Source organism: Lygodium microphyllum, chromosome 4 (genome assembly GCF_053477565.2).
Source record: "Lygodium microphyllum isolate KBCC chromosome 4, Lygodium_microphyllum_v1.1.10, whole genome shotgun sequence".
Taxonomy (NCBI): Eukaryota; Viridiplantae; Streptophyta; class Polypodiopsida; order Schizaeales; family Lygodiaceae; genus Lygodium; species Lygodium microphyllum.
In genome coordinates, this window is record NC_141138.1 from 89057134 (window position 1) to 89079886 (window position 22753).

The 22753-nt window shown below is 45.3% G+C and overlaps 1 protein-coding gene across 4 annotated transcripts in view; it reads left to right on the forward strand.

Moving 5' to 3' along the window:
• LOC148037282 (putative LRR receptor-like serine/threonine-protein kinase At1g56140) overlaps nt 1-22753 on the forward strand; it is a 268988-nt gene that overhangs the window by 182540 nt on the left and 63695 nt on the right. For all 4 annotated transcript variants that reach the window (XM_087676199.1, XM_087676198.1, XM_087676197.1 and 1 more), the window contains 5 exons: nt 10695-10760; nt 10874-10918; nt 14538-14605; nt 15162-15535; nt 15688-15883. In XM_087676199.1, the coding sequence (XP_087532325.1) occupies nt 10695-10760; nt 10874-10918; nt 14538-14605; nt 15162-15535; nt 15688-15883 (749 nt within the window). The remainder of the gene's footprint in view (nt 1-10694; nt 10761-10873; nt 10919-14537; nt 14606-15161; nt 15536-15687; nt 15884-22753) is intronic.

Sequence of the window (22753 nt, forward strand, 5' to 3'; positions counted from 1 at the left end):
TAGAATTATTGCTCTGCGCCTCTGGAGCTCCAAGAGGAAAAATCCCAAGCATCTCTGATCCTCATACTGCATGATCCGTCTCAGGGGTCCAAAACCCTCTCGAAACAGACAGTGGTATCTACCTCGTATGTCGTAATATACAGTGCATCGGCAGATGTAGTGTTCCTCTGTCTCTGGCTCTCTGTCGCATAGTGGGCATATGCGTTCTTCTGTTTGTATACCCTCCCATCTGCCTGTCTCAATCCTCAGGTGGTGGGATGAGGTGCGGATCTGACCAATAACTGTGCGTAGTCCATGAGGCAGCTGTGTGTCCATGTAATTGGGTCGGGTGATGAAACCATCCTCAGATACCTGGAGGAAGTGGGTCTGGTAGTGTGCCATCCTCGTGCCATGGGGCGAGGGGGGTCGGATCCAGGTGTTCTCCGTATCTAACTTCAGTATGTCTGCTCTGATCACATGGTTTAGCTCTGATCGGCTTAGGTCAAGTGTAGGGCAATCCAGGCTATAGTCAAAGGGGGGTAGTCTGTCAATCTGCAGACCATGTAGACGCATCCATGTACTCATCTGAGCATACTAACAGTGTCTGTCACCGTCTGCTGCTAGTTGTCTAGAAGAGGCCAAGGCTAGCCGTGGGTATCTATCTTGGGGGAGCTCCCATAGTCTATGTATGAAAGTCACTGCCTGAACCAAGGCCTCAGCCACCATGGGTGATGCCCCCAACTCAGCTCTGTTAATCTCATGTGGGGCCGAGCTCTTCGCTCGTATCATGCGTGAGATCGTCATGACCAGTGGTCTTTCCATATGCTCCCATCCATCATAGTATTCCTTCTCTGGTCCATCCTAGTCTCCCAAAGGCTGTCTCCTCGTGTGAAAGAGACTCGGACCCATATAGGAGTGTGGGTGTAACCAAGGTGTCAAAAAGCCACAGTTTGGTGCGCGGCTCATGAAATTGTATGTGATCACATTGCCTCTCCAATGCACCTAAGGCTGCATATGCTTTTGCCAAACGAGCCTTTGATGTCTCTCTCCAAGAGAACTGTGGTCCCTTCAATGTGACCCCCAAATAAACATACTGCCTAATCATCTCCACTGGCTCTCCGTCAAAAGTAAACTGGTGCTCAGCTCTTGTCACCCAAGCAGCTGAAGTGTTAAATACCATAACTTTAGTTTTCCCAAGGTTCACCTTAAGATCTCTATCTCTGCAAAAAGCTGATAATGCATCCAAGTGTCTATTTAGTCCCTCAGGTGAGTCAGATATAAGTACAATATCATTGGCATAAAGCAGTAATGGTATCAGCACTCCAGCTAGGCTGGCTCCGGCCCCACCCGTCCTATCCACATATTCTGAAATTTCATCTATATACAGCCCAAAAAGTGTCGGTGAAAGTGGACAGCCTTGTTTCACCCCAATGGTGCTATTGACTGTATCTGAGATGCCCTCAGGTGTTCGTACTCTGCCTGTCATTGTCTCATACAGGGCATAGATACTCCACTGTATCTCTACGGGCACATCAATGTTTTGCATTCTTTTCATGAGTCTAGCACGTGGCACTGTGTCAAAGGCCTTGCGAAAGTCCACAAAACAGCAATAGATCTTTTTCTTGAATGCCTTGCCTTCTTCAATGATTGCCCTCAACGTAAAGATATGGTCTAGAGTTGTATATACCCTCCTGAAGCCAGCCTGGCCTTTTGACCTCAGGCCATGCATCTCGGCCCATTCACTCAACGCTTGTTCCAGGATAGAGCCATATATCTTGGCCAGCATGTGTCCAATCATGATAGTTCGGTAGTTACTAGGTAGCGCGGGGTCTCCACTCTTAAAGAGCGGCACAATAATATGGTCTGACCAACGGGTTGGAAATCCCTCACAAACTGCCCTATTAAAGATGTGAGCCAGCGTTGGTGCCAGAATATCACAGGCATGCGTGAAGTGTTCAGCCACTAAACCCTCATGGTCTTGGGCTCTTCCATTTTTCAGCTTCCATATGGCATTCCTCACTTTTTTTCTGTGAAAAATCTGCAATTTGCTGGTCTTGAGGTTGAGGGGAGTGGCATAGGCTCTTGGCCAAGGATATCATAGAGTGTGCAAGCATATCCATGCCAATCATCCGGTCTAGTAATTTGTAGGGGTGGCTAGCTCTCATGCATCTTTTTCCATGCTCTCTTGCTGTCCTGCCCCAAGAACATGGAATACATTTCTGTTTCTAGTCTGCTTAGGTATTCCCGCTTCTTTTTGCGTACCAATCGTCTGAAGAGTGTTCGAGCATGCTTATGTGTGCATATACCAAGTGCCAGCTCTCGCTGAAAACGTGCTCGTGTCTCTTTGCACTCATCATCATACCAGCCATTCTGTGGAGCATTACCTCGTGGAGGTTTATCTGACGGTGTAGTGTGTGGGAAAGCGTATGCTGCTGAAGTGTGTATTATCTCGGCCAACTGTCCTGTAAACTCATCCAAAGAGGCCTGTGTGTCTAGCTCCCTCAATGCATCTCACACAGTAATGCTGTATATGTGTGAGGTCGCTTCCACAAAATCATAGCGTGGTAATTTGGGTATGTGTGACTGTGCTTCGTGTATATGCCCATATTGCATTGTGAAAGCTAGAATAGCATGGTCTGCTACTAATCCAATTGGTATGTCTGAGATTTCAAAACTTTTTATGTCAGGTAGCAAGTTGGGTGATCCAATCAAATAGTCCACTGTGCTTGACCCTTTCTTGTTATTCCAACATGTGAAGCCATTAGATCTTGGCCACTATGGTAGCCCGTTAAAGATGGCCAAACCATGTGCACTTCCCAGTGCCAGTAGGTGTGTTCCATATTCTGTTATCTCTCCTTTTCCTGCTTTTCATGAGCAAGGTGCTAATCTCTTCTTCACCAATCAAATTTCCGTGCTAGCCAAGATCCGCCATTAATGGTTAGCATTTCTTCTTCATACTAATTGTGTGGAGGAGATATTCATTGGTCCGCGAGGATTCTATGAGGTGTTGCTCCTTGCTCCTTTCTACTTTGGATGGGATTTTCTCCTCAATAAGCAATCCCAACAAGCATGTCAAGTATGGGTGGAAGCGGAGAGTTTCCTAGTTGTTTATTGGGCCCTTCTCAAGGATTCAATGGCTATAGTGGGCCATGTATTGGTACCCCCCCAGTCTAAAGGCAGCCAATCGAAATTTACTATGCATGCTTTGGGTCACCACCAGAAAGAGACCCAAGTGATTGTGCCTCAATTGCAGTGGCATGTGGGTTCTTTGGTTCTGGCTCAAGTGGGGTACTTTTGCTGGTCACTGTTTCTTGTGTAGCCAACTGGGTCATTTCATGTCTAAATGTCCAAACCAAAAGAGTACCTTGGTGGATCAGCTCATGGACAAGGACCAAAACATGCCTCCACCTTCTGCCCTATTCAGCCCAATCATCTAGAGGCAAGCAATGAATTTCTTCTTCAAATCTGCAAATGTAGGGATGGACGGAAGGCTGATGCAATAAGGGAAAAGCAAAGGAGACCTCCATTCCCCCAGCACCTACTACACCTTCTTCACAAGACTCCCTCCACACTTATTTATGTCATCAAGATATATCCTCCAATGCGCCTACTGCTCAAGTTCCTACTCCTACCATGGATCCACCACCCTCCAAACAACAATCACAATAGTACCAATCAAGCCACTCATCACCGCGTGCCCATGGCCCTCTAGCTCAATTGGCCTTTGGTGCTACCAGTAGAGTCTTCACTCCATGGGATCACCAGTATCCAGGTTCCACCTCCCACCCTACAGACACACCTTTTTCCTTGCGGGGGGAACATCAAAGACACAATCCCTTTGTAGTAGTGGGAGACATTGTTGAAGAAAGTGTGCTGGAGAAATTGGTAGTAAAGTCCCTGGCCTACACAATGAAATCTCGTCAAAACTCTTGATTCCTTGTGCAGTGGCCTATCTAGGTCTGGAGTGGCTCTTGCACTCATGTCCTTTTTGTATCCCTGCATCTTGTAATCTCTCTTGTACTTTTTTTTGTAATTAATAGAATTACCTATTATGGGTGGGGGGGAGAGAGAGAGAGAGAGAGAGAGAGAGAGAGAGAGAGAGAGAGAGAAGAGAGAGAGAGATTAGTGTGGAGAGAGAGAGAGAGAGATATCATCGCGAGAGAGAGAGAGATCGGATGGCGCCTGCTGCTCGTGACCTGCCACCGGTGCAGATTCCGCGTCATCCGTTGCCTGGTTCCTCGCGCATGCAGACGGCATAGGCCATCGGTCGTTCTGGCGGTTGGGGTCCCGGCTGTCGTCCTTCCGCCTCGTCAGCCTTCGTTTCGCGCGTCCTGCTCCTCAGCGCCCTTCTGGTCCGTCGCCTGCCCCTGACGCCCTGTCCACGGCCGCTGCATCCCCCGCCCTGCGTTTGGACGGCCCATCGCTTGCGCCCCACACCCACCTGAGCTGCGACCTCTGCGCCTGCCTCTCGTCCCTTCGCCTTGTTAGTTAGGGTTTCGCTGCTGACGGATCCCTGCCCTGCGCCCCAGCCTGTCCCGCTCTGCTGTTGAGACCGCCAGGCCTTTGTTTCGCCCTTCTGCCCCTGCACGATGACAGGTAAAGCTCCGCTTTCATTAGCTGTCCTTGCAGAGTACACCCCTGGACAGCGCCTCTGTACAGAAAAGAGGGAGAGAGAGAGGGTCAGTCCTCCTTCGAGATCAGATCGTCATACACGATGGCTCGTTTGGATCTGGATTTCATAGACCAAACAGTGGCAGCACTTGGCCCGGATTCTGATGCTGAGGAACCTGAGGATATGGTTCCGTGCAACGAAGAGATGCCCCCTGGTCCCGACATCCAGCCTGCGGGTAAACGTACCAAGCATACTTCGGAAGAGATAGGTGTTCATCAGGATCGTTCCTATGCTCAGGTTGCTTCGGATTCTGTGGACTCTCAGGATGTTGACTGGGAGCATTTGCTGGAATTTGCCAACACTTTGCTTGGCGATTATGTTCAACATAATCAGGAAGTCTTTTCTGACTCTGCACCTGACGATGTTCTGGAAGCCACCGTGGACCCAAAAACTGTCCTACGCTCCTTTTCGGTGTTTTATGATCGCGCTGTGATACTCTTCTTCACTGGTCGAATCCCGCTGCTTTCCCGTATTCGCCAGTGGCTGCACAATCTGCTACAAGGGGAATGTGTTGAAGAGATTTTTGTTGGCTCCCGAGGTTTTTTTGAGGTCCTGTTGAAATCGGAGACGCACCGTGCTGCTCTCCTGTCTAAACTGCCTTTGTTTTTTGATCGCCGGTTGGTTCATGTGGTTCCATGGCGCCCAATGGCAGATTTTCAGCGTCTGCTGCAACGTGAATGCCCTGTGTGGGTAGAAGTGGAAAATTGTCCGGCTGTTTATTGGCCACTATTGAAGGATGCTATGGCCGCTGTGGGCACTGTTCTGGTCCCTCCCAGTTTCAGGGCTGTGAATCGCAACCGCTTGTGTATGTTATGGGACACTGCAAGAAAAAGGCCTGCTTGGTTACGCCTCAATTGCTCTGGCATGCATCCGTTACACTTTCGTTTGAAATGGGGCAATTTTGCAGGGCATTGCTTTTCCTGTGGACAGTTGGGGCATTTTATGGCCGAATGCCCGGAACAGCAACACACTTCAGATGTTGGCCATGTTGCGTCGCCCATGGAAGATATGGTGTGTGATGCTCCGTCGCTGGATACTATCCACCAGCCCCATGTTCTAGCCAAAGGTAAACAACAGGTTTCGGGTCTGGATTCCCGTGCCACTGATTGGGTTGAAGTACGTGCAAAAAAAGGCAACAGGGTTGTTGCTGGCATGGAGAATACTGTGCCTACTACCTCACAAGATTCCATGCGTACATATATGCGCAGGAAGGAAATGTTGTCTTCCAAGCGCTCTGCTCCTGCTATGGTTTCCTCTGCCCCCCGTCATCAGCCCGCCAGGAAAATGTATTCGGATCGTCCAAAGGGTCCCCCTGCTAAGCTGGCATTTGATACCAGAGGTAACGTCATTACCCCGTGGGACCGTCGTTATCCCCGTTTCAACCCCAAGCCAACAGATATGCCGTCTACTTCCAAATCTGGTCCTCAGAACTCTTTTGCGGTGTTGGCGGATTTCTTGGACGAGGGAGTCCTGGACATTCTCGCCGACAAAGTCAAATCGAGGCAAGCTGTGCCTCGTACCTGATTTTGTTTTGAATGCACATGAAAATAGCCACGTGGAATGTGCGAGGAATTTGTTCTCGACACAAGCAACATGCCATGTGGACTGTATTGTATGAAAATCAGTGGGATGTCCTGTGCGCTATTGAGCACAAGAGTCACAGTGAAGCCGGAAAAGTTGTGGATTGCCATGGCTTTCGATTGTTTTATGCAGGGACACAGGCCATGCATTATTCGGGTGTGCTCATGATTGTACATGACAAATATCAGCCTGTTCTTATTAAAAATGATGTTCATGGCCGCTTTTTGGTGATTGAAATTTTATTCGAAGGGGAAATCTTATGGTTACTTGGCCTCTATGCTCCGAATGATTCGTTATCTCGTCGGGAGTTTTGGCAGACTTTGCAGACCTCCTTGTCACTTGGCAAACGGGGCTTCTTCATGGGGGATTTCAATATGTGTGTTGATTCTTCCCAGTCCACATCGGAGCATTCGGTAATGGATGCGCCGGAAAGTCGTATGTGGCATGAGTTGGCTCTTGTTGTTCTTAAGCAAGATCTCTGGTCCTGGCTACACCCGTCTTCTAGAGGGTTTACTTTCCATTCTGCCCAGTATGCAACAACATGGTCACGATTGGACCGTATATATATCATGCAGAATGATGATTTTCTTCCCGAGATGCTCGAAATAAAAGTGTTGCAGCAATATGCCTTGTCGGACCATTTCCCTCTGCAGCTCGAGCTGCTTGCACAACCCATTGCACCTTTCAAGCAATTTCTGGAGAGACTCCCTTTGCGTTTCAACTCGTCTTACTTGAAGCATGCAATCTTTCAGGGCTATATGCAGCAATTGATTGACAGATTCTTCTTGGACTTCTCCTCTCAGGGCACTGCGTCATTTGAAAGATTGCTCTATAATGTGCAACGGGTTGCTCGGCAGTATGGGATCTATCATGCCTCTCTTTGTCGGCGGCGTCGCCAGGCAGCAGAGGACCTGCTGGTTTTGGTTCGTTCTCTGCTGGTGGACACTCCGGATGATGCATTTCTGCTCGCACTGGCCATGCGGGTGACTGATCTTATTAAAGAATTCCAGTTGAAATCATATCAGCAGGCCAAACTGCAACATCTGACGGAGACTTTGCAAGATAGTGCATGCCAGACCCATAAGTTCTTTCGAGCTCTCCATGCCTCTCCTGCTCGAGAGAATATGACCAGACTCGAGGATGCAGAAGGCCACCTTATCCTGGATCCGCAGACTATTGTGCATATGTGCAGGAATTATTTCCGTGACCTTCTCGGTTCCAATTCTCCACCTTCAGCCCAAATTACTCAGGCCCGTTCGGTTTTTTATAACCTGGTCCGCAATCAGCTTCTGCAGGACATGCAAGCTACTATGGAGTCAGATATTTGTGAGGCAGAGGTTATGGACGTCTTGTTACACTTGCCCAAGGATAAAAGTCCGGGTTGGGATGGTCTCACCAATGAGTTCTTTGAAGCTTTTGCTACCCAACTGGCGAAACCATTGCAGGCTTTGTTTCAGCAGGTGTGGAAAACGGGGATCATGCCCTTCCTCATGGAAAGAAGGCCTTATTAAACTGCTTCCAAAAGTTCCTTCGCCATCTAAGTTGACACAGTGGCGCCCAATTTTTTTGATGGGTTCAATGTACAAAATCTTTTCCAAAGTAATGGCGAATCGGCTCCATAAGCATCTCCCTGCCATTGTGCACCCTCTACAGTATGGTTTCATTAAGGGCCGAAATATTCTGCACAATGTATTGAATGCTCAACTGGCAATTGATTATGCAAGGCATTCTAATCAGGAGGTAGTACTGATTCAACTGGACCTGGAAAAGGCTTTTGACTATCTGGACTAGTCTTTCGTTGCTGAACTTATGTCTGCTATGGGCTTTGGTGCTCGGATGTCTCGTCTAATCTACACCATTAGCGCTGCAGCGTCTTCGCTAGTCATGCTGAACGGAGGTGTTACTGAGCCATTTGTCCTTGCCCGCTCTGTCAGACAAGGGTGCCCTTTGAGCCCTCTATTCTTTGCCCTTGCGACACATCCAGTTCTTTCGATGTTATCTCATATGGCAGCCTCTTCTCAGTTGGCCGGACTGTCGCTTCCTACAGGACAACACTTCATTAGCCAATCCCTGGCGGATGATAGTTTTATGATTTTGCGTGCGGACAAGGATAACCTTCGAAGAGCATTGGATGTTTGGGGCCTCTTTGGTCAGGCGTCCGGCCTTCGTATCAATGCGCTCAAATCAGCCATTCTCAGCTGCACGGAGTCGGATTTGCAGTCCTTGGACTGGCAGGGTCTGGTTGTTCCTCGTGGCTCCATTGTCAGGCACCTTGGGTACCCTTTGGGTGTTGATGTTCCCCCAAAGCAGCTTCTGCAGTGGAGTTCTCAGAAAATGGTGGCTAAGTTTATGTATTGGAAATCTCAAGCCTGGCCCTTCCATGTTCGCCTCAAAGTAGCCCAAACAATTATGTTGCCAATGCTCACATATTTCTTGCCATTGTTGCCTTGGACTACTACGACTCTGAATGCTCTTACTCAGTCTATTCGTTTCATGCTATGGAAGAAGAACTCATTGCATGCAGGTATTTCCTGGATCTCTTGGTCGCATGCGTGCACCCCCAAACGCATGGGTGGCGGAGCTATTTTAGATGCCCAAACTCACATGCAGGCACTCCGTTGGTCTCTTTTCCGCACCATGTGCTCGGATCATCATCCATGGGTCGATATAGCCCGTTATTTCCTTGAGGGCCATGGGCTTCTGCATGGCAATACCCAAATCCGGAGTTCTTGGTGGCATGTTCTTAATGCTGATTCGCGGTTCTCCAGTTCTTCTTCATCGCTGCTTACTCATTTGGTATGTTCCTGGAAACAGGTCCTCCAGAAGGCTCAGTGGCATCCAGCGGAGGATCGCTTAGCTACTAACTCTTTTCAAGTGGAATTGCTGGCAGTCTCGCGTTTACTTGCATGGGAAGGTAAACATGAGCTTAGACCACAATTCAACCGGATGGCCCGTTTGGGCTTGTCTTCAGTTGCAGATGCCACCCTTGCCAGTCGCAATGTGCTTATATCGTTTCGTACAGCTAGGAGGCTTTTCAGGATCCCTCGTGGATATAGGCCTTTATGGGAACAGCTTTTGAGGGTGCTCCAGAGCAGACAACCCTTTCCTGCCCTTGCTTCGGATCATCCCTGGCAGGATTGGGACCTACAAGGCCGGCTGACTTTAAGCAAAGCTTCTGCTAACCAAGTGTATCATATTCTGATTAAAGATCATCAATGGCTAGTTACCAAAGCGAATGCTTTATGGGGATTACGTAAATCCCGGTCATGGTGGAGGGCAACTGTGATGGAGGGCTGGTTGAACAAGACACCCTTCAAATGTAAAGTCTTTCTTTGGAGAGTGATGATTGGTGGTCTTCCGCTTGCTTCGGCTCTTTCCAAGCGACGAATCTCCAATGGCAACTGTTTCTTTTGCACCACTGCTGTGGAATCCGCTCGCCACCGATTTATTTCTTGCCCCATCGCAAAGAAAGTCTAGTTATTTTTGTCGGCTGTTTGGCAAGGGGTGGTTGGTTTCACCCTGCGCCCCTTTGATTGGGTTTTCGGGCAGCCCAAATACCCCACTCCCGTACAGCCACATATGAAGCTCATGTATCATTTTCTTCGATATTGGGGCTGTTGGCATAACTGGACCATTCGGAATGCTTTCCTTTTTGACTCCGCCTATAATGTTCAGCGGCATATTGCGAGGCTTAAGGGCCTCTTGTATTGGCAGTTGGATCTTCTCCAGCATTCTGATTTGCTCTCTAGGGAGGACTTACGTCCCTGGCATATGGCAATTTCCTCTGCATCTTTGCCATGACGTTGTAACTTGTAGTACTTAGAACCTCTTCACATGATGGCTTAGATTGTCGTCATGTATCTTGTAATCAAGTAATCTTGTACTTTTTTCGTGATTAATACAATTACCTTTTACGAAAAAAAAAGAGAGAGAGAGAGAGAGAGAGAGAGATTTTTACACACAATGGCTTAGAGCCATCGTGTATCTTGTAATCATGTAAACTTGTACCTTTTTTTTCGTAATTAATACAATTACCTTTTACGAAAAAAAAAAAGAGAGAGAGAGGGGGGGGGGGGCGATGGCATGACCAGTGTGCTGAGAGAGAGAGGATATTGACCAAGATAAATAATCTCTCTTTTTCCAATATTTCAGACGTTGGTTGTGTTCATCCTCAGTGTATCCTCCTTTTTACATAAAGATAATTTATTAGCATGCTTTTACAGAAACATGTGTGGTTGTATCTACCCTTTAGATGGGATCTCTTCTGTTCACGTTAAAGTAGCAGAACACTAAATTCTACGAAAAGCAGAAACATAAAAGACTGAGTAGTCATGAACATATGTAATGGGAACATCCTTTATTGCCGCATTCTTGCTGTTTGCACTGGTAATTTACAGATCAGATTTCTTTTTCTATGGATTGAGTTTTGCACCAACATACTAAAATACACTCTTTCTTCCAGGGATGTCTCATATAATAAGTTATCAGGAAGTATTCCAACATGGATAACTAGCAGCTCACTTCAAGCGTATGTCCATGCTGTTGATATAAATTCTTAGATTGGAAAAGAAAACCAGATAATGGTTGATGCAAACTTCTGAAAAGTACCTTGCAAAATGCTGATTAATCCTGTGCTTGCAGCAATCTTCTTTGGAATTTTTTTGATCAATCTAATCAGGAGACGAGGTAATCATTTTCTATCTCAGTTTCATTTCAAACGTGTAGAACTTACTATTTGTTTGTCAATCATTATCAACTACAACCTGTTGCAGAAGTCTGAAGAGTAATATACTTTGAACAGGTTGTAGAAGAATTCTTAAAATCCTATGTACGTCTTTCTTTCCAACAATCCTCTGGAAAAATGACAGCAGTGATCTCCCTCGGTAGCGTAGACTGTGAACTTCTAGACAGATAATGCTGGGTCTATATCTGAGATCCTTCTGTACAAACAACCAGTCTGTGTTGAGCTAAGAAATGCATTACATGCTGATTAAACTCTTAAACAGCCCCAAAAAATGCTTATTTATTGAAAAATGCAAAAACGGTGCGTGGTTCAAGAGAGTGTCAGTGAAACTCTAATTTGGTAGGGTCCATCCACATCTATAGCTAGACAGGCTGCTCCCATTCAGTCATCGTCTCTTGTGCAAATTTTCAGCCATCAGTCTTTTAGCGACCGCTTCTCCTGCTTTTAGCGATGGCTTCTCCTGCTGCTATCTCTTACTTGGCATCACTCCCACTACTGTGTTTGATACTCCATAGTCATTGCCAGCCTCCAGAAGATCTCCAACAGCTTGTGTTTGATCTCCATCAGCCAGACGATAGGTTCTCATAAATCAAGCGGCTGCTCCACTGCTGCATTTGCAGCTTCTAGTTGCTGCTTGCCTCCTCCAACATTTTCTCTACTCTCACCAGGTTCTTCAGCCTCCACTAGGATCTACGTTTGACAGTTTCTTCACTCTAATTGCTGGTCATAGTACCTGGGATCCATCTCCAGTGGATGTCACTCTCCGACACTACTACTCTACCCTTGGGCACCCTATAAACTTTTCATTCATTTACAATTTTCATTCACTTTAGAGTTGTGCTCTTTTTCTCTCCTTCTACTTATGCTTGTTTCTGTGTTTGAGTTTTGAGTTTTGTGTTTAGGGTTTGAGTTTTGCAAATATGTGTCTATATCATTGTGTTTTTGTAGTGGTTGTACATTTTGTATTTCAGTGCAAACCCTGGCAGCTACTCCACAATTTTCTTCACAATTTGCAGATGAAAAGTGGATAGTATCAAAGTGGATCTCCAATGCTACCAATGTGATGGCATGTACATGTCAGAAAGAGGGCAAGCTAGGAAATGTCTGTGTCCACTTCAATGACCTTGTGGCGAGTTTGAATATCAAGTTCATAGGTGTTTTAGTGAGACAGCCCATCAAGCAGTCGAACATGCTTCTCTTATTCTCAACTGAAACTACATATATCCATACTATTAAAAATGGCAAGGTTCTCTGCTTGTGGTTCAAGAGTTCTCTCTCATATGATGGGATTTTTGCGGTATCCTCTAAGACCTTGGCGAGGCCTGCTCCTCTATGTCCATCTCTTCATGTATGGATTCTAATGTAACAAACAAAGCCTCACTAGCCTAAGGAATACATGATGACTCTCTAGATAGCTGGATTTCAGTACGCCTCTCTCATCTGCGGTCCTTGCCCATCCTTGCACATACATAATACATCCATGAATGGTCTGCCAATCACTTTGAGATGGCATGTAAAGGATCAGCACCTGTTTGTGGGGATAGTAGTGTTTCATGAAGAGTTCTAATCTCATAATGATCAGATATGTGAATGCAAGGGGAAGCTGCAAAATGACTGTTCCACCATTACTATGTAGTAACGTGAAATGGGAATGAGAACATGGATTCCATGCACCACTATTGCCTTCTTTGCCTCCAGTTACTCACCACTGTTTCCCCTGTCTGTCTGTTAAACCAGCAGCTGCACCTGCACTATCTGTGCTTCCTTATCCCATCTTGCCCTCCTTGAAGCTGTAACAGTGCTGTCCCCTCCCCTTGTGACAGCCTTTCCCGTTAAAAAATCAGCCACCAGCAGGCGCAGAAGGTCCTAGCAAAAAATATGCAATGGCTGACACTGTTACAACCCATAAGTGCATCACAATTATACTCCTTGCATGTGGTGCTGTTTGAGGAACTGCTCCAAATGGTCCATGCCATGGAAGAATTGGAGGAGACTGCAGTCTTTGGACAGGTCATGGGTCACTCTCCATCCCACACACTCACTCTACTTTGCACATCAGTACCTTGTGCATCGCAGAGGTGGAGTGAGACAAGGTATCTTCATGGTCGCCTTACCTCAGGGGATACTGCACAAGCTTGTCGACACTTCCTTGGTGGGATTTGAAAAGGGGGTTATTTACATGGTCCTATGGTCCTGCAGTGTACAGCCTCCTCCTTTAGGTCTTATGACAAGTTTCCCTGACCCCCTATCACCCTCTTCCTAGGTCTTCTAGTTGAGGTACCACCCACTGCTGGAGGACTTTGGTCAACTCTTTGGCACAGTGCTTCCTGCTTCATTTGCAGGTATGGTGACAAGAGCAGGAGTGCAAAAGGCGCAAGTGGTGATGACCAACATTAAGAATCTGCCCAAAGTATCAAATATTAAAGCAGACAACTCCCTCATTAATTAGCAGATCATTGTCACATGGCAGCCTACTCAGTGCCTCAAATGTCATGCCTTTGGAAATCAGGCCTCAATTTGTAGCTTCCTTGGGTATAAGCCCACTCATCTGGATCCCACTCATGAGATGAAGTCCCATCTGTTAGTGGTATGTGGATGAGGATGGCTTCACCAAAGTCCCGACACCTTTGTGGCAAGGGAGAACATGAAGCCCTAGTAGCTCCATGAGAGAGGGCACCTTTGAAAGAGCCACTCATTTGTGTGGTCCCTAGAAACAGCAGCCTTCTCCTGAGCACATTCATTGTCACACACTACCCCCCACACACACCCCAAAAAAGAAAGAAAGAAAGAAAGAAAGAAAAAGAAATCACCAAGAGCAACCACCACCTATCCCTCTTCCACCTCAAGTCTCCCCCTCCTAGAGCTGACAAGCCCTATACCCTAGTGTCCTCTCCTCGACAATAGCAAAGCAGCCCCTATTTGGGGGGTGCCACAACCTCTAAAGTCATGCCTTTGCTCGCCATTCTCAGCTCCTCCCACATTATTTTTACTGATAGGGGCCTTGGTCATACATGACAGTGGTGAGTGATGTGGAATTTTTACTTCTACGAGAAGCTCTCTTTCTCTCAGACTTTCGAAGTAGGGAAGATGCTTCCAAACGGTGCTTACACCTTTTGTGAGTATCCTGTCAGTGCCCATGGTGAGTGGAGGAGTATGCACCTCGTTTGGTTTGAGTCTATTGTCATGTGCATAGAATCACAAGACTATCCCTTTAGGACAAGCTTCTTTGGTTAGGCTAGATATCAAGGGTTCCAATATTAGAACCCGCAATGTTTATGCACTGATGGAGGTCCTTCTGGATAGAGTTTGTAGTTGGACCACTCAACATAGACTCTTGGTTTGTTGGAGGCGACTTCAATAACATGGTGATGGTTCATTATACTTCTTCTAGGTTTAGCTTTGGTACAATCCCACAAACATTGCCTTTGTGAACACAATAAAAGGTGTTACTTGAAAAATTAGAGAAGAGTTGTGTTGAGTGTTTTTTTATATATTCACATTCTTTTTTTTAAAAAAATTCACATGCTTTGAACATCTTTACATAGAACTCTCTATTTGCAGATTGGCATCAGCGGCCTTTAACTGTTTGGATACAAAGTCACCCTGTGGTCGAACTTCTAGTGGCAACAGTATGTCTTAGCTCTATTACTCATTTTTAAAAGTTGGCATTATACATAGCATAATAAATTGAATGAAATCTTTTAAACAAAAGGATTTACTTCCTCATAGGCACTATGACTTGTTGGAGGCCAATATTTCCCTGAAGCTCAAAACTAAAGTGTGACAAACACATTTGCATAGACATTTTCATTTTCATTTGAAACCAATCATTTACCTTTGCTAAGTTAATATAGCTGATGAGGTGAGAAGGCCAATATCACCTATACCACCAAGCTAGGAGGATTTGAAGAACAAGATAGGCCTTTCTTCATATTTTTGAAGAGAGTGAACGATAGTTTCAGACCTAGGAAGATTTCACCCTTTCTTTGGCCTATTGCCCTATAGTAGTCTAGCTGTTGGTACTTGGCTTACATATTACGTGCATGCACAAGTAAAATATGTACATATATTTATCTGGCAAAATAAAATGGATGTGGATCAACAAGATAGTTGTTGTCATGGACTTTGGCTAATTCATTTGTATAAGTACCCTGTTATGCTTACAATGGTTCCTAACCTGTGCAGATGTGGGTTTTTCAATCAATTGTGGTGGTCCAAAAGTCGAAACTGTATCACATATTGTCTACAGTGGTGATAATGAGATTGTTGGAGATGCCAGTTTTTTTGTGAGCAGTGATGGAACTTGGGGAGTAAGTCAAACTGGCTTTCAATATGATTACACATTTTCTTCTATTTTGTCAAGCTCTACCAAGATCCAGGGAGCCACTGATGAGGCTATATATCAGACAGCAAGGGGTTCTGCTAACTCACTGAGATACTATGGACTTGATATGATGAATGGAAACTATAATGTTGAGCTTCATTTTTCAGAGATAGCTATACCTGCTGATGGTGTTTGGGAAAGTCTTGGACGAAGAATGTTTGATGTTTACATCCAGGTAAAAGGATTATTGTTAACACTTTAGTGAGATGCACATAAATGGCTTTAACAAGTGTTGCAAAAATTCGCAATACAAAAAACTTTCTGACTATAGAGAAAGCCTCATTCCTATAACCACTTCGAGGAAGGTTTACTAATTCAAGGTTGCAGGGATCCAAATTCTTGGAAGATTTCAATATACGTGGGTCTGTGAATAACTCATTTGTACCAGTTGTGAAGCAACATTCAACAACAGTAACTGAGAATGTGCTTGAAATTCATTTTCTATGGTCTGGAAAAGGAACTTGTTGTTTACCTACACAGTGGACATATGGACCATTGGTCTCAGCTATCCGTGTTACACCTGGTATGTAAATAGATAAACTCTGATTCCTTTATGCTTCTAGCAAGAAATCAATGTTACAGCTAGTACGATATTAGACAAATTCAGATTATTAAATGATTTTTTGGGTAGAGGCTTACAGGCTTTATGATATCGAAAAAAAACGAAAAATTATCTTGGTAGATGACTGAACCTTAGACATTTAATCAGCGGCCATTCGTACCCAGTGCTAATATTGCAAGGTTAACTAAGTACTAGGATGTCGTTGCAGTAATTTGTCTCTCTTTCTTTTTGTAATCAACTGGCTACCTTGGTGGTAAGTCACTTAGTTTATTGACCCACAGACCTGGGTTCAAATCTCCGTTTTTTTAACACATATACTGAATGACTGTGTGGAATGAAGGAGTGAAACCAAGACCTTCTGGTCCCCAAACATTCAACTTAACCCACTGAGCTTCACCGTTTCATCCCCTCTTTTTTTTTTTCACAATAGGTGATTGTATTAATTTTGAAAAAAGTTCAAGATTACATGAGTACAAGATGCAGGATGGCTCTAGGCCATCATGCATAAACTCACTTTACAAAAGATGAGATAATTGAAAGAGTACAAAAGTGGCAGCAAACAAGCACTGGAGATTGCCGTATGCCACGGGACCAAGTCCTCCTTGGAAAGTAGATCATTTTTCTGAATAAGGTCAAGCTGCCAATGTAGAAGACCTTTCAACTTGGCAATGTAGTTTGCACCCTAGATTCAAAGTTAAAAACAAAAGCATTTCAAGTTGTCCAATTGTGCCAGCCCCAAAAGCGGAGAAATGGAAACAAAATCTTCATATGTGGTGCTGAGCAAAGACCCAATCAAAGGGGCACAATGACATGCCAACCACATCCTACCAAATAGCAAACAATAGGGACTAGATTTTCCGTGCCAAAGGGCACGAAAGAAAATAGTGGTGAGAAGTTTCCGTAGTGGTGAGGTAGAAAAACAAGCACCATTTGAGATGCGGCATTTTGCAGTACCACAGCAAGAGCCAATCCACCAACCATGCCAAGATTTCTACACACCGCATATAGTATTGGCCTTAGTGACCAGTCAATCGTGGTACCTAATCATAAGATGGTATACTTGATTAGCCGAAGCCTTTTCTAGCTATAGTCCACCTGCAAGGTTCGAATCCTACTAGGATGGATTAGGAACGAGGGCAGGGAAGGGATCTCTAGGCTGTAGTATCATCAAAAGGTGATCTCACAAGTCCCTATAACCTCGAGGGATGCGAAAAACCCTCGTGGCAGTATGGAAAGACATCAATCCTTGGCGAGTCACTAGGGTGGCATAAAAAATAGACAATAATCTTGGTCTTGCCATGCGATTAAATTAAAGGCAAGCCTCTTACTTCCCATCCCACAAAATCCCTGTTAACACTGCTCGCAATTCCATCTAAAAAGATTTAGTGGCCAAATGAACCTCCGTAGGGTGCCATTCGTCCTTTGAAATACCAAATTCCATGAGCAAACAAGCCAAGCGAGTAGGAAGGAAGATGATAAGAAAAAGTGAGCATCAGCATTAAGAACTTGCCATCAAGAACAGCAAATGGTCATGTTACCATGAACCATGCCCTGCTCTTCCAAAAAGAACTGGGCAACAAAGACCCAAGTGTGTCAATCAATGGACATGGCATGAAAGAGAGACCATCAAAGAGCAACCATGTGAGTGTGTGCATCCAAAATAGCCCCACCACCTATACTTTTAGGAGTGTAAGCATGGTTGTAAGTGATCCACGAGATACATGCATGTAAAGTGTCCTTTATCCATAGCATAAAGTGAATGTGTCCAGTAAGAACCCTCAAGGTGGAGATAGTCCAAGGCAAAAGTGGCAAAAAATATGTGAGCGTAGGAACATCAATGCCTAGGCGGTAACCGCAATGCTCCATGGAATTCCCATGGGACATCACCATCCCTTACCATTGCAAAGTTTACAGATCCGGTTCAGTACAGCTAATGAGGGAGTATTTGGCTATATTAACACAAAGACTAGAGGTTAGGCCAAAAAGTTTCCATACATCCAATGCATTGTGGAGATTCTCTCGTTCCGCTTTGAGAATCGTGAACATGTCATTTGCTAGTGATTGGCCCACAAAATGTTCACCAAAGGGAAGAGAGAGACCAGCCAGATATCTTGTGGTCACCAAATGAGAAAGGACCAAATGGTTCGCGAGGGCAAAGAACAAGGGGCTCAAAGGGCAACCCTATTTGATTGATCATGCAAGAGTGAATGACTGAATGACCTCACTATTCAGCATGACCCGCAAAGAGACATCCGTGCTCAATGTGTGTATCAAACAAGACATGCGTAGACCAAAACCCATAACATGAATGAGCTTTGCCAGAAAAGACCAACCCAAATAATGAAAAGCCTTTTGGAGATCCAATTGAATCAGCACAACTTCCTACTTGGAGTGTTTCGCATAGTTAATGGCCACTTGAACATTCAATACATGGTGCAAGGTATTATGGCCCTTGACAAATCCATACTAATTAGGCTGTACAAGGGTAGGGAGGTGCTTGTGGAGACTATTAGCCATGACTCAAGTGAAAATTTTGTACATAGATCCACTCAAAGAAATTGGCCGCCAGTGTTTCAGCATCAAGGGTGATAGCACTTTCGGAATCAGCTTAATGACCCCCATCTTCCACGAGCAAGCATAACTCTAGTCTCCCAGATTTGTTGGCACATGGTTGGCTTGCCAAAGATTTGGCAAGAGTGGCAGCATAGGCTTCAGAAAACTCATTAGTCAAGCCATCCCATCCTGGACTTTTGTCCTTCCTTTGGTAGTTATAACAAAACATCCATGACCTCTACCTTTGAGATATCATGCATATCTCGCGACACTTGATCCCTTACCAAGGCATAGAAAGTCGAACGGGCTTGGATGGTCTACTAAGTAGGAGGAGACGAAGTACCAAGAAGGCCAAGGAAATATTCTTTACACATATACACATGGATTGTGGGTCCGTAACCATTGAACCATGTGCATGCTAGAACGCAACATATTTTCTCGAGCAAGAGAGGCATGCAAGTCTTGAAAAAATTTATGTGACTTACACAAAGCATCTTGTAGATTCTCAGTCAAGCTTTTCAATTTGGCTTGTTGATAAGATCTCAACCGGAATTGTTGAATGAGATTTGCTAGCCTTGTGGCCAATTATAGTAGGAAGAGATCATCTAGGGAATCAATTAGCATGAAGCAGACCAATACCGACATTGCTTCAGCAGCGTGCCAATGCTGCCTGTAAAGAGAAACATGATGAATACCATAATGCCTAGTAGTTGGTCCTCTTTCTCATGAAGTTTGAGTTAATGTGTAGAAATATTTACATCAGGTCTTCTAGCAAACCAAGCACAATCATTGACATTTCAAAATACATCAAGCCTTCAGGCCAACTAGACATAAATGGCAAGCCTCTCTCTTTTTTTTTTTCTTCCGTAAATGCAAGCCTCTCTCTCTTTTTTTTTCGTAAAAGGTAATTGTATTAATTACGAAAAGTTTTCATGATTACAAGATACACGATGGCTCTACCCCATCGTGTGTACAAACTGACTGTTTACAAGAACCAGAGGGCCAAATAGTTACAAAATCATGGCAAAGACGCGGAGGAAATTGCCATGTGCCAGGGGCGTAAGTCCTTCCGAGAGAGGATGTTAGAGTGCCGGAGAAGATCTATCTGCCAATACAAGAAACCTTTAAGCCTAGCAATATGCCACTGAACATTATAAGCGGAATAAAAAAGGAAAGCATTCCGAATGGTCCAGTTGTGCCAACAGCCCCAATATCGAAGAAAGTGAAACAAGATCTTCATATGTGGCTGAGTCGGTGTGGGATATTTGGGCTGCGCGAAAACCCAATCAAACGGGCGAAGCGAGAAACCAACCACCGCTCACCAGACGGCTGACAAGAATGACCAGATTTTCTGAGCAAGGGGGCAAGAAATAAAACGATGACGGGCGGATTCCACAGTGGTGGTGCAAAAGAAACAGTTGCCATTGGAGATTCGGCGCTTTGAAAGAGCTGAAGCAAGCGGAAGACCACCAATCATCACCCTCCAAAGAAAGACCTTATATTTGAATGGTGTCTTATTTAACCAGCCTTCCATCACAGTTACCCTCCACCATGACCAGGATTTATGCAATCCCCATAGAATATTAGCTTTAGTAACCAGCCATTGATGATCTTTAATTAGAAGATGATACACCTGGTTAGCTGAGCCTTTTCTAAATGCAGCCGGCCTGCAAAGTCCCAATCCTGCCAGGGACGATCCGTAGCAAGGGCAGGAAAGGGTTGTCTGCTCTGAAGCACCCTCAAAAGCTATTCCCATAAAAGCCTGTATCCACGAGGGATCCTGAAAATCCTCCTGGCTGTACGAAACGACATGAACATATTGCGACTGGCAAGAGTAGCATCCGCAACCGAAGTTAAGCCCAAATGTGCCATACGGTTGAATTGTGGTCGAAGCTCATGTTTACCGTCCCACGAAATTAACCGCGAGACTGCCAACAGTTCCAATTGAAACGAATTAGTGGCTAAACGATCCTCTGCTGGATGCCACTGAGACTTCCGGAGGACCAGTTTCCAGGAACACACCAAATGGGCAAGCAGAGATGAGGAAGAACTGGAGAACCAAGAATCTGCATTAAGAACATGCCACCACAAACTGCAGATGTGGGTATTACCATGCAGAAGCCCGTGATCCTCAAGAAAGTAACGGGCTATGACGACCCAAGAATGACAATCCGAGCACATGGCGCGAAAAAGAGACCAGCGGAGTGCCAGCATATGAGTGTGGGCATCCAAAACAGCCCCTCCACCCATGCATTTTGGGGTGCATGCATGCGACCAAGAAATCCAGGAAATACCCGCATGCAAGGAATCCTTCTTCCATAACATGAAACGAATAGACTTCGTAAGATCATTCAGTGTCGTAGTAGTCCAGGATAGCAATGGCAAGAAATATGTAAGCATTGGCAACATTATCGTCTGGGCTACTTTGAGGCGAACATGGAAGGGCCAGGCTTGAGACTTCCAATACAGAAACTTAGCCGCCAATTTCTGTGAAATCCACTGTAATAGCTGCTTTGGGGAAACATCAACCCCCAAAGGGTACCCAAGATGCCTGGCAATGGAGCCACGGGGGACAACCATGCCCTGCTAGTCCAGTGACTGCAAATCCGACTCCGTGCAGCTGAGAATGGCCGATTTGAAGGCGTTTATGCGCAGACCAGAAGCCTGACCAAAAAGAGCCCAAACATCTAATGCTTTGTGAAGATTATCTTTGTCCGTACGCAGAATCATAAAACTGTCATCAGCCAAGGATTGACCAATGAAGTGTTGTCCAGAGGGAAGCAACAATCCAGCCAACTGAATAGAAGCTGCCATATGAGATAGCATCGAAAGAACCGGATGAGTCGCAAGGGCAAAGAAGAGAGGACTCAAAGGGCACCCCTGTCTGACAGAGCGGGCAAGGACAATTGGTTTGGTAACTCCTCCATTCAACATGACCCGCGAAGATGCTGCAACACTAATAGTATAAATCAGACGAGACATCCGGGTACCAAAGCCCATAGCAGACATAAGTTCTGCAATGAAAGACCAGTCCAGATAATCAAAAGCCTTTTCCAGGTCCAATTGAACCAGTACGACCTCCTGATTTGAATGCCTTGCATAATCAATTGCCAGTTGCGCATTTAAGACATTGTGCAAAATGTTTCTGCCCTTAATAAAACCATATTGGAGAGGATGCACAATGGCAGGAAGATGCTTATGGAGGCGATTCGCCATAACTTTTGAAAAGATTTTATACATAGAACCCATCAAAGAAATTGGGCGCCACTGTTTCAACATGGATGGCGAAGGATCTTTTGGAAGCAGTTTAATAAGACCGTCTTTCCAAGAGGAAGGCATAATCCCCGTTTCCCATACCCGCTGAAACAAAGCCGTCAAAGGTTTCGCGAGCTGGGTGGCAAAAAACTCAAAGAACTCATTGGTAAGACCATCCCAGCTAGGACTTTTATCCTTAGGCAAGTGTAACAGAACATCCATGACCTCCGACTCACAAATATCTGCCTCCAGAGTAGATTGCATGTCTGAGGAACCTGATTGCGAACCAGATCATAAAAAACTGAACGGGCATGAGTAATTTGGCCTGAAGGTGGAGAAGTAGAACCAATAAGGTCGAGGAAATAATTTCTACACATATTCACAATCATCTGCGGATCAAGAACCATTTGACCTTCTTCATCGTGGAGCCTCGTCATATTCTCTTGAGCAGGAGAGGCATGGAGAGCTCGAAAAAACTTATGGGTCTGACAAGCACTGTCTTGCAGAGTGTCTGTCAGATGTTGCAATTTGACCTGCTGATAGGATTTCAACTGAAACTCTTTAATAAGATCAGCCAGACGCATTGCCAGTGATAGCAGAAATTCGTCATCGGGAGTGTCCACCAACAAAGAACGAACCAAAGCCAGCAGTTCCTCGGCTGCTTGTCGGCGCCGCCGACAAAGAGAGGCATGATGGATTCCATACTGGCGAGCAACCCGCTGCACATTGGAGAGCAATCGTTGAAAGGAAGCAGTGCCCTGGGATGAGAAATCCAATAAGAACCATCCAGAAATTGCTTGAAAGGAGCAATTGGTTGTGCAAGGAGCTCAAGCTGCAGAGGGAAATGATCCGACAATGCATATTGTTGTAACACTTCCATTTACGAGGCACAGCTTGCCTCGATGAGACCTTTTCGGTGAGAATGTCTAGTACACCCTCATCCAAGAAATCAGCTAACACGGCAAAAGAGTTCTGACGACCAGATTTGGAAGTGGATGGCATATCCGCTGACTTGGGGATGGA